This window comes from Perkinsus marinus (assembly GCF_000006405.1).
Source record: "Perkinsus marinus ATCC 50983 genomic scaffold scf_1104296975596, whole genome shotgun sequence".
NCBI lineage: Eukaryota > Perkinsozoa > Perkinsida > Perkinsidae > Perkinsus > Perkinsus marinus.
In genome coordinates, this window is record NW_003200720.1 from 298,296 (window position 1) to 312,912 (window position 14,617).

At 46.5% G+C, this 14,617-nt stretch overlaps 5 protein-coding genes across 5 annotated transcripts in view; all 5 read right to left on the minus strand.

Moving 5' to 3' along the window:
* Positions 1–7,781, minus strand: part of Pmar_PMAR025561 (ATPase n2b, putative) — a gene marked incomplete at both ends in the record, with an annotated part of 9,815 nt that extends 2,034 nt beyond the window's left edge. The window contains 13 exons of the mRNA XM_002765171.1: positions 787–865; positions 1,034–1,098; positions 1,157–1,278; positions 1,474–1,640; positions 1,692–1,862; positions 1,963–2,048; positions 2,440–2,494; positions 2,918–3,032; positions 3,194–3,317; positions 4,169–4,303; positions 5,700–5,830; positions 7,150–7,207; positions 7,688–7,781. Of these exons, the coding sequence (XP_002765217.1) occupies positions 787–865; positions 1,034–1,098; positions 1,157–1,278; positions 1,474–1,640; positions 1,692–1,862; positions 1,963–2,048; positions 2,440–2,494; positions 2,918–3,032; positions 3,194–3,317; positions 4,169–4,303; positions 5,700–5,830; positions 7,150–7,207; positions 7,688–7,781 (1,402 nt within the window). The remainder of the gene's footprint in view (positions 1–786; positions 866–1,033; positions 1,099–1,156; positions 1,279–1,473; positions 1,641–1,691; positions 1,863–1,962; positions 2,049–2,439; positions 2,495–2,917; positions 3,033–3,193; positions 3,318–4,168; positions 4,304–5,699; positions 5,831–7,149; positions 7,208–7,687) is intronic.
* A 501-nt stretch (positions 7,782–8,282) lies between these two features.
* Positions 8,283–8,909, minus strand: Pmar_PMAR025562 (Acylphosphatase-2, putative). The gene is made up of 4 exons (XM_002765172.1): positions 8,759–8,909; positions 8,588–8,690; positions 8,455–8,529; positions 8,283–8,341 (listed from the first exon to the last, which is right to left on the minus strand). The coding sequence occupies exons 1-4, from the start codon at positions 8,902–8,904 to the stop codon at positions 8,330–8,332; spliced, it is 336 nt and encodes a 111-aa protein (XP_002765218.1). The 5' UTR covers positions 8,905–8,909; the 3' UTR covers positions 8,283–8,329.
* A 140-nt stretch (positions 8,910–9,049) lies between these two features.
* Positions 9,050–9,664, minus strand: Pmar_PMAR025563 (hypothetical protein; the record flags this gene model as incomplete). The annotated part of the gene is made up of 3 exons (XM_002765173.1): positions 9,050–9,085; positions 9,204–9,302; positions 9,491–9,664. 3 exons carry the CDS (start codon positions 9,662–9,664, stop codon positions 9,050–9,052), a joined length of 309 nt encoding a protein of 102 aa, XP_002765219.1.
* A 302-nt stretch (positions 9,665–9,966) lies between these two features.
* Positions 9,967–10,282, minus strand: Pmar_PMAR025564 (hypothetical protein; the record flags this gene model as incomplete). The annotated part of the gene is made up of 1 exon (XM_002765174.1): positions 9,967–10,282. A coding segment is annotated over one exon (316 nt), but the record flags the coding sequence as incomplete, so codon positions are not given.
* A 916-nt stretch (positions 10,283–11,198) lies between these two features.
* Positions 11,199–14,617, minus strand: part of Pmar_PMAR025565 (hypothetical protein) — a 6,627-nt gene continuing 3,208 nt past the window's right edge. The window contains exons 5-13 of the mRNA XM_002765175.1: positions 14,106–14,274; positions 13,699–13,784; positions 13,389–13,645; positions 13,272–13,324; positions 13,067–13,224; positions 12,765–12,875; positions 11,860–12,226; positions 11,359–11,550; positions 11,199–11,220 (exon numbers count right to left, since the gene is read on the minus strand). Coding sequence (XP_002765221.1) covers positions 11,202–11,220; positions 11,359–11,550; positions 11,860–12,226; positions 12,765–12,875; positions 13,067–13,224; positions 13,272–13,324; positions 13,389–13,645; positions 13,699–13,784; positions 14,106–14,274 — 1,412 coding nt within the window. The 3' untranslated portion in view covers positions 11,199–11,201. The remainder of the gene's footprint in view (positions 11,221–11,358; positions 11,551–11,859; positions 12,227–12,764; positions 12,876–13,066; positions 13,225–13,271; positions 13,325–13,388; positions 13,646–13,698; positions 13,785–14,105; positions 14,275–14,617) is intronic.

Below are 14,617 nucleotides of genomic sequence, written 5' to 3' on the forward strand. Positions count from 1 at the left end.
GTGCGTGCGTGCGTGCGTACGTATGCAATTGTCCAGACCGATCCAGAACAGATATGAAAACGTCTGAACCACCATTCGAAAGCTCCCGGTCTGGGGATCTTGCAAAAATATGAAACCCTGCATACTCGACCAACTCATCAGCAGCTGCTCCGAAAACGGCCGAAAATTAATTGCGTTAGAAATGACGTCCGTGGGGATCGAACCTGCGCCGTCCATTTTCGGCGCGGGAGTCGATCGAGTCAATCGTTCTTGCGCGTATGACGCGAGCTCCGCCCCTCTCCGAGAAGGCCTAGTTATTATAGATGGGCGGAATTACGTTACGGCTCACTTTTACGGTTACGATTCGAGTCCCGTACCGTAAAATTACGGCGCCGTAACGGGTCTTACGGAGATGCAGTGGACAGTGGGGGCAAGACGGACGGAATTTGCGAAGGAGACGAGTGGCAAATGCGAAACCAAATATTACTCTCTCATCGGTTCGGTTAGATCCTAGCCACAAGAAATGAGTTTAACAACTATTTGAGCTATCGTGGAGTGCATTTCAGCGAATGTTTCCGCCACAATTCTCAAAAAGCAGCACCAACCGTAAATTCGTAAGACCTTTCCGTAACCGCAAACTACGTTACGTTACGCACACCGTAGAAAACGTTACGTTGCCCATCTATAGAAATTATAGAAAAACATGCGGCTGAAAGAGTGAGTGAGAATTCATATTTCGAGCGTCCAAGAAGTTCTTGGCAAGAACGTCTGCCAGGGGATTGAAGGGAATCGACCAACTCTGCTCACCAGGCTCGGCCTCCGCCGAACATACTAATTTGGTGCCAGCTTCATATAGCCCGTCAATGAGCGTGATAAATCGACGTACCTTATCAACAACGAACGATAGTTTTGGGATTTCTCACGCACAGTAAAACGTCCACGATAGTCATGAATAACCACATCTTGTCACTATCCCGCTCCATAAACTTACGGAATTTCCCCAAATTACTCCGATAAACGACTTTGGAAAGCTGCAAACAGTCCCCGAACCCACCTGATCTCGCTCATGGATTGTAAGAACGGGAATATCTTCAACGAAAATCGTATGATAATGCTTGCCTACAAAGGAATGCACGTGTAGCGCTCGCCCTGGTGATCTATTATTATAATATCTCACCAATAGCAAGGTAGTCTGCTGCTCCTAATGGTCTGTCACAAAGCTCTTTGAAAGTGAACCAGGCGAGGGCTGTATGGCGAGCGGCTCTACGGACGTCTAAATGACGCCCTTGGATCTCCAACCTGTACGGAAAGAATCTGATACTCCTCATGGAGGCTGGTCTTAAAATTGTTCAGAACAGATCTAGTTGCCAATGAGGCTGATTAATGGATATATCATTACTTTACCGTTATATTAACAGTGCGCGGCATACTTCAATGCGAAAAAATCGCGGAAAAATTCACCATCGTTCATTCTTATGGAATACAGTAACTCACTTCTGATGCGTATTGACTTCATTCTTGGCCATTTTATAAAACTTTGCCTCCAACAAACGCCTGTTGAAGTCTGTCAAAGGCGACAGATAAACACTCCGCTCATCGCCGCCATTCGCTGCTTGAGCCATTATATAACGATAATCGATATCCGAGTCCAGTTGAATCACCTAAATCTTGCAATCTTGTTCTCACTTGCGTTTCCTCAACGCTTCACTCACCTCTGTGAATCGCTTGAGCATTGGTATAAAGGGAAGGAACAGGCCTCTATTGAGACCATTTTTGTAAAGATCCTCGGGGGGTCGATTGGACGTCGCCACTACTACGCATCCTCTTTCGAACAGCTTGCTGAATAACCGTCGCATAATAACCGCATCCGAAATAAAAGTAACCTAAACATACGTACCAGGTCGGGAAAGAAGCGCAGGAGCTCGAGAAAATTCCCATAATCGATCAGCTGATCGATTTGAGTAATTCCAAATACTACATCACCTGAAACTCGTCGAAGCACAGCAGCCAGGCCTCCCTCATCATCTCGTCAGCAACTTGATCGATAAGATCGTTTTCATGTCCATTCACTTCACACTGAAGACTCCTTCGTTGCGCCTACGGAGGAAGATCAATAATGCTCAAATTAAGAAGGCCCTGGTTCGATCCCCACGAATGTCATTTTCAACGCTATCATTTTTAGGTAGTTTTCCGCGCAGTAACTGATGAGTTTTTATAGAGTGTACCAAGTATAAAGATTTCCATATTTTCTCAGCAATGTCCCCAGATAGGGAGATCATGAATGACCATCTACTAATCTTAATATCTATTCTCGTTAAGGCTCAACAATTGCACTAGCATGCATAGTGTCCATGCTCCACTCACGCTGGAGTTCAACAATATTTATAAACCGCCGTGGAAGTGATTCCGTCACCTCTTCCCCGACTACTTCTGCATCAGCTGCCGTCCACACTGTATCACACTTCGCCATCCTACTGGAGCTTCTCAACTGAAATTCGTGTAGCCTCGAGTGGACCTAAAACTCGCACCACTACCACAAAGGTTTGATAATATTTTACATCCCGATTGATCAATAAGTTGAAAATTCGGATGTCGCTGGATGTCACTTGTTGATCGAACCTCCCTCCATATGAGTTTAGACTGTATCGTGCTTGGCTTGTGGCGTGGCATAGGTCTCCGGTTCGAATCCCAGCCTTAGTATTTCCAATGCAAAACAAATGTTTCCCCTCATGTATTGTTATGGGCGCACCACATGGAGGGGATTCTCATATTTTTCCATTGAGTGAACCGCCTATCGGATTTGTGTTCGTCGTCGTGTTCAAACTCTTCGAGGTTGTTATAAGATTCCATTTAGTGGACGCGATATGAAGATTAAATTTTATATCATTTCGACCATCTGCTTCTTACCAAATATGATATAAACCCTTGCCGTTATTACTTGCATCATCCACTCATGAAAATGAACTCTCTTCTTGGCTTGAACACTCACGTGTTGGAAAAATAAATCCATCAGCATTGATTTCCCACTACCGCAGCCACCCCATAGGTACAATCTGACGAATGACAATCCTTCAAAACGCGGATTCGATTCATTTTCGCTCTTCAAACATTCGATTACAGAATTAATTTAGTAAACCCGAAATCTCCAAGCCTTCGTAAAAAAAATTCCGGAATTTTCCATTTTTCCCGGACAAAAATATTTTCCCAACATTACCCTTTACAGCCCACTGGTGGAGCCACAAAAGGAGAGACGGTCGTCGAGGACGCGCCGAAAAATCGGGTGAAAAAACCGCCGCCGTTTTTGGTTGTTTCGTTCAAACTATCAGTAGAAGGGCCACCTGAAGGGGAACGGCTAGGCGGCGGCTCAAAAAAGTATTCATTCCGCTGACACATTCCATAAGAACTATTACCACGCTTCAAGTGTGATGACGAACCCAGTATGATGAGACAGTGTTGAAATATATGATATATTTCAACACTGTCTTTAAGACAGTGCATCACATATTATATATGTTCACTTTCTTCAGCTGAGCTTAGAAAACTTCCTCACTAATCATAAAAGTCGTGATGCAAGTGTATACACGTCAATGAAAATCTCCCAAACTTTCCTCGAAATTTTCATATTTTCACCAACACGTAGTTGATCATTTGCATATTTTCCCCCGCATACTGGCATAAGACCTCCGCGAGGTAGTAGTCGCCAAGCATTGTATGCTAGCGCACTCGCCGCCTATCATTCAACTGTCTACATTTGTGTTTCTGGGTTGCTCGTCGTTAGACTACTAGTGTGAGCCATAGTTGTGTGACTGGTGCCTCTCTCCACTCAGTACACATCCATGTGCTGTTACTGTCGGTTTCTTTACGAGTATTAAGTACTCCTGTTGTCTCTCAGCGACCGATAGTCCTGATCATTCGCGCTCAAAGCGAATGAGTGTAATCTAGCTACTAGCATAATGTAGAGAGGAAAACCCCCAAAACCCTCCAAAGGTTGAAATTTACAAGTTCGTTTTCATAAAGGTGCGCTTCCACCCGTGAGAGAATGATAATAATATAGCAACGCCAGTGTTAAATGAACTCCTATATATCAATAGAATGTACACGCCCAGAATTGATAATAAGAGTTTTTAATGGTGAATTTTATCTGGAAATATTCAATCGATTCAGCACTTCGAAGCAGACGTACCCTTACCGTTTTGGTCAGAAGTCGCCACTGTTTCTTCAAGAGTAAGAGAGTTGTGACACGGAGAGTATCTCTCGAGCCTCTGCGCTAACTCGTCAAGTTTCACAACTATCATGTCTTGCTTCTCATCAGGACTTAATTCACCTGAGGTAAGGAGGAGGAAGATCATTTTAGACATCCTCTCATTGGGAAGCTACCTCGACCAACGAGTTGTCGGTAGTTGTCTAATACGCTGGTGGAGAAGGTCCGCGACTTGAGAGTTGCTGATGGAGTGGTATGAGATAGTGAACGTAGGCACACGGTTGATATCGGAGTTAGATGCTTACAGTAGCGGGGTAAAAGCATTGCAATGGCGAAAGGAAGGAAATTCTTACAAGATAGCAGGGCGAAGTAAATCTTGGATTCTTGCGTAATCTTGTATTTCCTCAACGGTGATATACTGCGTCGATAAAGTTAGAAACCTTTTCCTCTCTGCGATACACATTTGAACCATCAGAGTCTTTGGGGCTCATGTCGTTTTGAGGTTGGCGTGATTATGTCGCGAACTTTAGTACATCTCTGCCATCCTTCGGAACCCCTTCTAAACCCGTTCATTCTCCACTGCTCTCCCTAGACTCGGCACACTTATTGGAATGAATCTCTATGGAGACTCTTCATCGAAGCACTTTGCTGTACTCGGTAGACGAGATGTTCCTAATGGTCTTCATAGTGGCTCTTGGACCAAGGAGCATATGTCATGTGTTCCGACTCTAAAACATGAAATGCATTGGAAGATAGTCTCAGACATGATATGCAGAGCGGAGGAGGATATATGGTAGATCGTGATAATGAATAGGTCTCGTATACCATTGATACTGATGAGTGATACGCTCAGATGTAGCTGAATTGTAGGGCGGGGAAGCCTCGGCGGTTTCAAGCAGTGTGAATCTTATGGGAACACTACGAGGTGCCCATCTGCCTTCAGTAAACCGCAGCTAGTCGTAATGTTCATACGTACGTCGAGGCTCATGTCAACGATGATGCTCTTTATAGTCGTGCTACTCCCACTCGCTGCTCACACTACAGATCCAACTGGTACGAGATTAGCTTACTGCTCGTTGAGTCTTCCCCTTCCAGATGAGCCCCTATCCAAAGAAGGAGGAGGCCTCTTGGACGCTGTGACCATCTCATGTATCTTCGCTATAATCAGCGCCCTTTGCATCTCGGCAGGTATGTCCCTCTCGTATGAGCGAATTGCCATTACTCGCCGAGTCGATAAACTATGGGTGGATTAGTTAGACACACAAGGCTCGAAAGGGGTGATCTGTTATTATAGTAGAATCACATAGTGAAGTTCATCAAAGAGATATTATTCCAAATGCGACTCGGTTACCCTGTTCTGATGGTGTGGACAAATACTGCACACGCTCAACTGCGTATGTTGGTGACGATATGGAAATTCCGCGAAACTGTTTTTGTACACTTGTACGAATTTGTATGTAAGCCTCCATAATTAGTGAGGAAACTCAGCTGAGGAGATCGAGCACGAGCATCCGCTTACAGGTGTCGGTGGAGGTAGTGTCTTCGGCCCTTTGCTGAATGGTGGTATGTTTGGTCTGACCGCCCCCCTCGAGGCTCATCAGAGCGCCGCTCTTTCCATCACACTCGTCACATTCTCTGCTATTGCCGCTGCTATGGTCAACATCAGGTGTGGAAGCTGCATAATTTCGTGGCGCAGCGGTCTTCGGATGATCAGATCTGGCTCGGTCGACTACGGGGCTTGTTTGCTGATCGTCCCTGCTGCGAATGCTGGGACCGTCATTGGTGGAGCGGAGTTTTCAAAAGAAAATCAGAAAAAAATGTTTTTTGTCAGGTGTGACTATAAGTAAAGCGTGCCCTGATTGGTTCATCCTCCTGGTCACGGTGTTGTTCCTTTCCTGGGTGGCTTATTCTACATACGGGAAATTCATTAAGACAAGGTTAGAGATGCAGACAGCTAGGGTAGATCCAGGGACCTTTCGTAGGAGAAAAGAGAATCCTAACGAGCTCAGCAGGCCATTACTTACTGAGATTAACGATAGCAAAGTTGTTGCTGTCGAAGCGGAGGGAACCTCTTGGGTGATGGTTGGAGAATTATTATTAGCCTGGATGGCCGTATGGCTGATGACCCTCATCCTAGGAGGCCACAGGACCTCTTCTATCCTCGGTAGAATAATCCCATCGGCCCTGCAGGGGGATTCTCCCTCTCGTCAACGTATCAGGTCTACAGATGTGCTCTCCAGCCTACTGGGGTGTCTCGACTGCCACTGTAATCACTCTCATGACTATCTCGATGATGTAATAATCGAGCACATGATCGGTTCGACGACTTCCCCTTCTTTCTTCAGCCGAAGTCGTCAACTTTCCTTCATTGCTAGTGTGGCATCAACCCCCGAAACTCATCACCAGCCTAGGCATCATCGTTCCTCCACGTTGGCTTATTCCTTCCTAAGCTTCCTCGGTGGTATCATATGTGCTGTGATCGGCATCGGTGGGGGTATGATATATGTCCCTCTACTACTAAGACTTGGCAGGAAGCCAACTGTTGCTACCGCAACATCAGCAATTGCAGTGTTGATGACCAGTAGCATTGCTGCTGGCCAATTGGCCATGGAAGGTATCACCGCGAAACTACTTGCATTCATCTTCCGTCATGAGGAATGGTCAGGTCACATCGTCTCGGACCGGACTCTTCTCTACGGCCTTTCAGCATTCCTCGGTGCGCTAGTCGGTACACTTTATATCACAAAGGCCGTGGAGAAACATGGTATAGTCCAAGACGAAAATTCGGCGGAGCGGAGCTCTTGTTAGGTCGACAGTCGAGTTTGATTCTACTTTTATTGGTGATTGTTGTTACCAGCGTCGTGATGGCTGCTGTTGTAGGAGTCCGTAAAGTTCTGACTGGCCAAAAGCTACAGGGGTTTTCTGATCCATGCATTGGGATAGTACACGACATGCACTTCTGTTATTACATATGATTTGTGTTCAACCTCAGTAAGGGTGTAAAGCTCTCTTTCTTGATGTGATATCCTATGAAATAACACAACAATACCGATAAGAAACTATTATGATATTTTGAGAGCTCATCAGACTTGAATTTGTGTCGATGGCGTACCTGTAAGAAGACCCTATCGGCCTGCAATACAAAACGAATAGATGAATTGAGTAGGATCCGTGGGGAGTTAACTAGCTCACTAGTATCGTGGAAGTATAACACATGAATACTGCATACAATAGACGTTTTCCATGTCGACAGTGTCTACTGTGAATAATGTAACTGTAATACTGGTGAGCGTCGACTCGACACTCACCAGTATTACGTTAGTCTCGTATTACACGATCTCCATCGAAAACAGGAGAGCTCATCGATCCCTCACGATGATATCGTTGTCTACGACCAAGTTCACTGAGGCTGAGTGGTGACGTTGATCTGTTCGTCGATTGTTCGTGCGAAGTCTCTCCGGCTCCCATCTCCCCAAAGCCTATGGGCCATAGGCATGTTCCTCTTACGCGACGTCGAGCCAATAGCCGAGTCGAGTGCATCAGTAAGAGTGGACCATCCAGGGATGTACACTCCGGCAAACTTGCCATGTGTCAACAACATTGTAGGAGCTCGCGATCGATCGTAGTCATCAGCCTCGAATAGTCATTTTGACCCATTATGGATGCTATGTCTCGTCCATTCGAGGGGGGGGACTGCCAAACTTAACGGTAGTCTCCTGGAAGTGATAATCTACCAGCATTGGTTGCAGCCCAACAGATTTCCGCAAATAAGCTCGGCAATGCAATGAATATTGCTGTGTCCTTTCATTGTGGTGGGATCCGAGTTCACTACATAACTCTGCTCAAGGTTCGTCAACCTGTTTGCACATCGGATTTGAAATGTGCCGGTGCCGGCGCGCTAGGATTTCCCCTGACACACTCATCCTCGTTGTGATACACTTGCCACTTGCAAGTCTTGACCGGCCAAAAACTGCAGGGATTCTCAGATCCACGCTTTGAGATATTGCCTGTTATTATATATCATTTGTGTTCAACCTTAGTAAGGATGATGACGTCCTTTAGTCGCTGTGCTTTCCTATAGAATAACACAACAACACCGGATGGGAAATTATTGTGATATTTTGAAAGCTCACCAGACTTGAAAATGTGTCAGTGGCGTACCTGAAAGGAGAGAGTATCAGCCTGTAACACACCAGAAATAGATGAATAGGGTGAATCCATGGACGCAATCCAAAAGACATCGCGTTCGATCCAAAGTGGAGGCATCTTCCCACCAGAAAGGAGGTGAACTGCCTATCGTCCATTGAGATCTCCCTCCTGTTCTTAATCTCCAAGCGGGCTATTCGGGACTGAAGTAAGATTCGGAGTAACTCGACAGTCAATACACAGTCAGTATGGTCCCCTCACCCGTTTGCTTCCGACATTTCCAAGCCAGTAAACCATCTCGTCGACGATCTTAGCAGGTCCCTCGATGCATCCATCTACGGTGCCAGCAGGAGTATTCATACACCTGAAGAGCAATGCTGATGATGATGATGATGATGATGATGATGATGATTTTGTCGTCAGTTGTGGTACCATCCGTGGAGTCCAAGCCTCTCAGCCTCGAGAGCCGCATCTCGCCGGAAGAAGACCCCTTGAACTTTGCCGAAGACCTCAAATTCAACCCGACTGAAGGCACTGCGAACACGAGGGGAGGTGTTGCTCGAGGGAGTTGTGCTCATTCAAAAATACAAAGCCGCTCTTTTACCGAATACCACACCTTCATTTCAACTCAACGCAGACAACATTCGGAAACGTGGGTGAAATAATCGTATCATAGGCACAAGTGGAGGCACGAGGGGCAGTGGAATTTCAGGGCGCGCGGAATCATTCGGACTCGTCGAAATATTTCTCTTGGATATCCTGAAGTCGACAAAGAGGATACAAAACGGGCCCACATTTGTCACGTGAATAACTTCTACCCTCACGCGATGCAAACTCCGACCTACTGGTGGTGATGCAGGCCGCCATCTCGACTTACCATCTCGAGTTCCCTGCTCAGGAATGCGTCCAAATTGTCATCTTCATCGATCTCCGTATAATCTATAAACCGCCCATCTCGACCATCGAGGAAGCGAGCCTGAAGGGAACTCTTGTGAACGTTAGGAAATGATAAGATTGCAAGATGCATCTACTCATCTGCCCTACTGGAGGGACTCACCCTACCATCGACATCCAATTCCGACAATGAAAGACTTCGCTTCGCTAGGCGATAGGCAATAGAAGATAGTATACGAGTTGGTTGATACATTCCTCCCCGGTGCCCACCTGCATGGTCCTCCTCAAAGCCAATACCCTCTCCTCCCGACTGTCGGCAGCTTCTGCATCAAAGTCAGCGAGGTCCATCGCCTCTGTGATAAAGTCGTCGGCAAGGGGCTCAAGACGAGGGTTCATATGAGGGGTACTCCCATCGTGAAGATGAGCTTCCATTTGATCTGACATATTTAGTATCTTCCAATCTCGACCTTTGGATACGTTTCACTCAAACGACGACATCATTATCAATGCATCTACCAATTTTCAATACCGTTCGGTGACAATAAATTCTTGTCCAGAGCTGAGGCATTGTACACGTATGATTAAATAACAATTGTGAGTTACACCATTCAGCATCCCATCTAATGAGCTCTGTTTCCTCTCTATGTTAGATGGTCTACATCAGCTCTCAACAATTTTCAGACCGGACTTTATAAAACCCCTCCCCTCCTCCTCAAAGCCAGCTATCACTATCCTCCCCATCTCACCCACTATATAAGCCTTCCGTATCTTCCTTCTGCCCTCATCATCAGCCGTATTATATTCTTTATCATCAACAGCATCAACGAGCTTCGCTCCGCCTTTTTCCCCATCATATTTGCCAACCAGCGAGTGCCACAGTCCCGCGTCGCGACGTCTCATTCGTCCTTCAGAAAAGTAACCATCTACTTTTTCCTCTTCTCGATGCATCCACAAAACCCGACGATGACCGACGACTTTCGGGTTCTTATCCGCGACTATCGGGTGGCCATCGTCATCATAACATTTCGTGGCGCGTGACGCTGCATCCATGAAGGCCAATACCTACAATCGGACTACATGGATGGATATCTTAGCTTCCTCCATGCACCTCATAGTTGCCACTGAGCGCCAGACTGGAGAAGTAGTCGAGCACCTCCCCGAGAGGTGTTATGACGTTGAGGTATCTTTCAAAGAAGGCATGTGGGGAGGAGGTGAGGAGGGTCAGCAGGGATTCTTTGATAGCCTACAAGTATAACAACAACAACAATATTATACCTCGAATCATATGACTAATATTGAGACCATTCAGAGGCACATTTCATAGGAATGGAACAAATTATGGTAGTCATATTCAAAAAATGACCGGACCGGGATCGAACCCGAGCCGTTGCACGAATACATCAGTGCTCGACCTACTCGTCAAGAAGTGCTACGGATAGCCCTCAGAGGCAGTATGCGATTGAGTTTACTATATCTAAAACACCGAATATGATGGATGGTATTCCAATAACTCTGTTAATATTTCCGCTCCCATCGCTCCTATCCAACAACAATCCCCGCAAGCACCAACTCTCACTTTCTCGTCACTAAATTTGTTGCAATATTCCCCCGTATCTTTATTATAATAAATCCCACCGGGCAGGGGTATCTCCGCGAACCTGCAATCGATAACATACCCACGAAAAACGCCACGCGCCATGAAAATACCGCGGACTCGCCATCACAGTCTCCACGACTTTAGAGGCTTCCATCTTCCCCCCCGTTGGAGTTGTTCCGTCCAAGGCCTGCCGTAGCTGATGATGATGATTACAGCACGCAGATGCTCGACTAGGTCTCCTTCGTGTCGGGCACATGAGGTTGAATGGACGATATACGGATCATAACCCAAAGTCGATTCCTCTACAACACAAGGCCTGGATGAACAGAAAAGTACAGGGTCGATACGGCGAACTAACTAGGAAGGGAGAATATCTTCATACGTTCAAGCGAGGAAATACCACCTGAAGAGAAGAGAATCTGAGGTTGGGCCATGAAAGATACGTATGAGGTCGGAACTCTCCGAATCATTTCCACACCGCAGAAGCGAATGAGAATCCAATAAATGTCGAGGCCCCAACCGGACCTACTCCGTATCTTACCTGCATGAAGCCCAGATACCAGCCTCCATCACAATAGCCACTACCGCTGTGACTAGGGCCACCTCAACGCATACCTTCGGGCTTGGTTGAGCTAACCCCAATCTTTGGAGTACCGGGGAGGCTCCAGATGATCCGTCTACTCCTCCAGTACGAAGCAATGATATGTATACAAACACCATACTTGTGAGGAATCTGAAAAGGATCATCAACGACAATCTCGCAACCATCACTTATACTATGCATGCAGGAAAATGCAACAATCCAGCTGCTCAACGACATGATTGACTCAAGAGATCTAGCGTATACACACTGGACTTTATATTATCCAATACCGACCGAAAATCTTCCTCAATTTTTCTCCACGATTCTCGCATTTCCTCGATCCAATTTTCACCCAGGAAATCCACTCCTACGAAATTACGATGAAGTTTCCAATAGTTTCCATTTTCCGCCACCGGAAATCTTTCCTTCCCCGGAGCCTCTCCCCCTACTAACACTTACCCAAGCGCGCACGCCGAAGATTTGAGCCATCCAAAAGGTGCCATCCACAGTAGCGACATCGGCAACATAATAGCCACGCTATAGCCGTAAGCACTGGTTAGAAGGAGCCACAACGAGGCCTTTGGGCCACCCTGTTGGTGGTGGGCGGGAGGAACTGCGTAATTTCCTCCGTCACTCACCCCCGCATCATCGTCAATAACATAAGCATTGTGTTGAGCGATGTTGGGCCTCAACCACGACGGTAGGTTATCCCACCATCCCGACTCCTCTGCTGTCGGCTGGGGTCTGCTACTAATCCATAATAGGGCACCAAGAGTGATCAGAGGTCCTACGATCACTACACCGAATATGACCAGCCATGCTGTGCCTAAATACATAAAGAATATCCGACTAATTCAAGGGCGTACGGAACGTATATTGTCACTGTACGTCCTTACTTAGGGCGATCGAGAATACGACACGCGAACGAGAGAAGGATTTAATTCGGAAACCCGAAACCCGGGGGTTTGCCCAAAATATTCATTAACTGGACCAACTCGTATAGCGCTGTGCTAAAAACCACTCGAGAAATGACATCCGCGCGATTCGAACCTCCGTTGACGAAGTAATACGAACTCCCTCTCCTCGGAGAAGGCCTAGTATAAAGGTAGGAAAATTTCACTACGATTCCATTGTGCAGAACCCAAGACCACCTAAGAGGTATTTAATCACCCTTAGCAAATTAGATAGGTGTATCTTCACTCACGGTGGAGGTTTTTATCGAGATAGTGTGGTGGTATACACACAGTAGACACCGGATGATTTGGTGATAATCAAACTACGCTAAGAAAGTTCCATAACTGCATCCGTAGGACCCATGTTTCCATTAAAAAACGCAGCCACCGAGGATCGAACCCGAGCCCTACCAGCCATAGTGTAATCCGTTTCACCCTGCTTCTCTTCGCTCATCAAATGTTGGGAGAAGTTCGCAGTAGCGGTGAGAAAAATAACAGCAGTAGTGCAGATCCAGGAAGGCCCTGAAAAACGACACTACCGAGGATCGAACCCGGGATCTCTCCACTCGTTCCAAGAACTATCCGGTGCATCGCAAGACGCTTACACGAGTCGCGGCAGCACCAACCATGATGAGAAAATTAACGACAGAAGATACTCATCGATTCGTCCATAGAAGATTCAAAACAGGCTAACATCCGACCCCTCGCCCTACCCCACAGATCCGGGTTGCTTCTAAATGCCGACAACAGTTGAATCGAATCGGCGAAATGACGTCCGAAAAACTGGGCAATTCGCCCTTCCTGGGAGGGGGCAGCAGCACCCCCAGGGGAAGGCAGACGTAGGGAGGATGATGGGGCAAGGAGGGACATCCTGAACGGAAAGCATTTTCCGGAAAACCTTTCAGAATTTTTATCAACCTGTAGGGCCACATAGCGAGGAAAAGTCTGCCTCCGACGTCTTCGGAAGTCACCTGCACAATTTAAGAAAATAAAAAGAAATACCCTCGCCAGGTATCGAACCCGCGTCCTCATTACATCAAAGAAATTCTCCTGAATGTACGTTAGCGTGAGGCCACATGTCAACTTTGACCAGAGCCAGCCTCCGGATACTTCCGATGATGACGACGCTGCTGTTGCCGAGCTTCCCTGTGCTCCTCCACTACGATGGGGGGTCGAGTCGTCCAGTCGACCTTCCAAATTGAGGATCTTTGATCGATTGGCAGCATCGACCTCATTTCTATCTTCCGTGGTGTTACTAAAATCCACCATAGGCACATCATATTTCACAGGACCTGCGCAGAGAATATATCAGATTGGACCGCGTGCCACGAAATTATCTCTTCACCTCGAGAAGGTATCTCTTGCTGCTTGTCATCCTCAGCCCCTTCGAACCCCTCGTCCATCAGTGCTCCAGCGTCGATCGGAACGTATCTTGAAGACATGACAAATCGATCAAATGCTTGGGTCGGTCGAATATTCCTATGCGAGTGGGAGCATAGGGCAAGTGAAAGATAACGGGAAATTCGGAAAAAAACTGAAGAAATTTCGACGCGCCGGAGAATAACTTCCCACTATCAGTAGGAAAAGACAAAAAAAATAATCAACAGATTCAGAATTAGAGATGTAAACTCATATGCGATATGCCCATTTTCCCAGTCGATTCTAAAATTCAACGTAAGTACGATTCCGCATTGACACCAGCATGAATGAAGGTTGATAATATGCCGCCACCACCTCCTCCTCCTCTACTACTCTCCTTTATCCTTATTTTTCTTTTTCTTATCCCCTCGAGAGGTCGCCGGTTGTGTTGGACGCTCCCATTGGGTCTGCTCCGTGACCTCATTGAAGAAGTATTCCTCGCCATCGTCGGTAGTGTATCGAGTCCAACCAGAAGGAAGCGAATCGTTTGGCATGATGTATCCTAGGTTCAACAGCGTAAGATACAAACTAGGTCGATTTAAGGCCCATCATAACTCGACCACATTAGAGTAGCAGTAGAATTGTAACAAGGAACGTTCGAGGTAATTTACGTAAGGCTAGAAACAGCACCAACAATCGAAGGGACAATCCGGTGTATCTGATAGAAAAATAGCAAAATCACGGTGCCTTCGAAAGGAGCCTGTAATCGGAAGTATCTTCAATCGAGCAAGTGCGCACGATCAAATCAACTTCTGGCGTAATGTGTTAATATCCGCTACTCGCCGTTCGATCGTTGGAGAAAACTTATTAGGGAACCCCTAGGATGCGAGGATTAAGAAAGAGAA

Excerpts from the sequence above, each read along its gene's own strand:
- Pmar_PMAR025562 (XM_002765172.1), bottom strand. The coding sequence starts at position 8,904 with ATGAGCACAACTCCCTCGAGCAACACCTCCCCTCGTGTTCGCAGTGCC. Across the intron at positions 8,691-8,758 it reads AGGCTTGGACTCCACGGATG|GTGTATGAATACTCCTGCTG; the intron begins GTACCACAACTG and ends ATTGCTCTTCAG. Across the intron at positions 8,530-8,587 it reads GAAATGTCGGAAGCAAACGG|TCCCGAATAGCCCGCTTGGA; the intron begins GTGAGGGGACCA and ends ATCTTACTTCAG.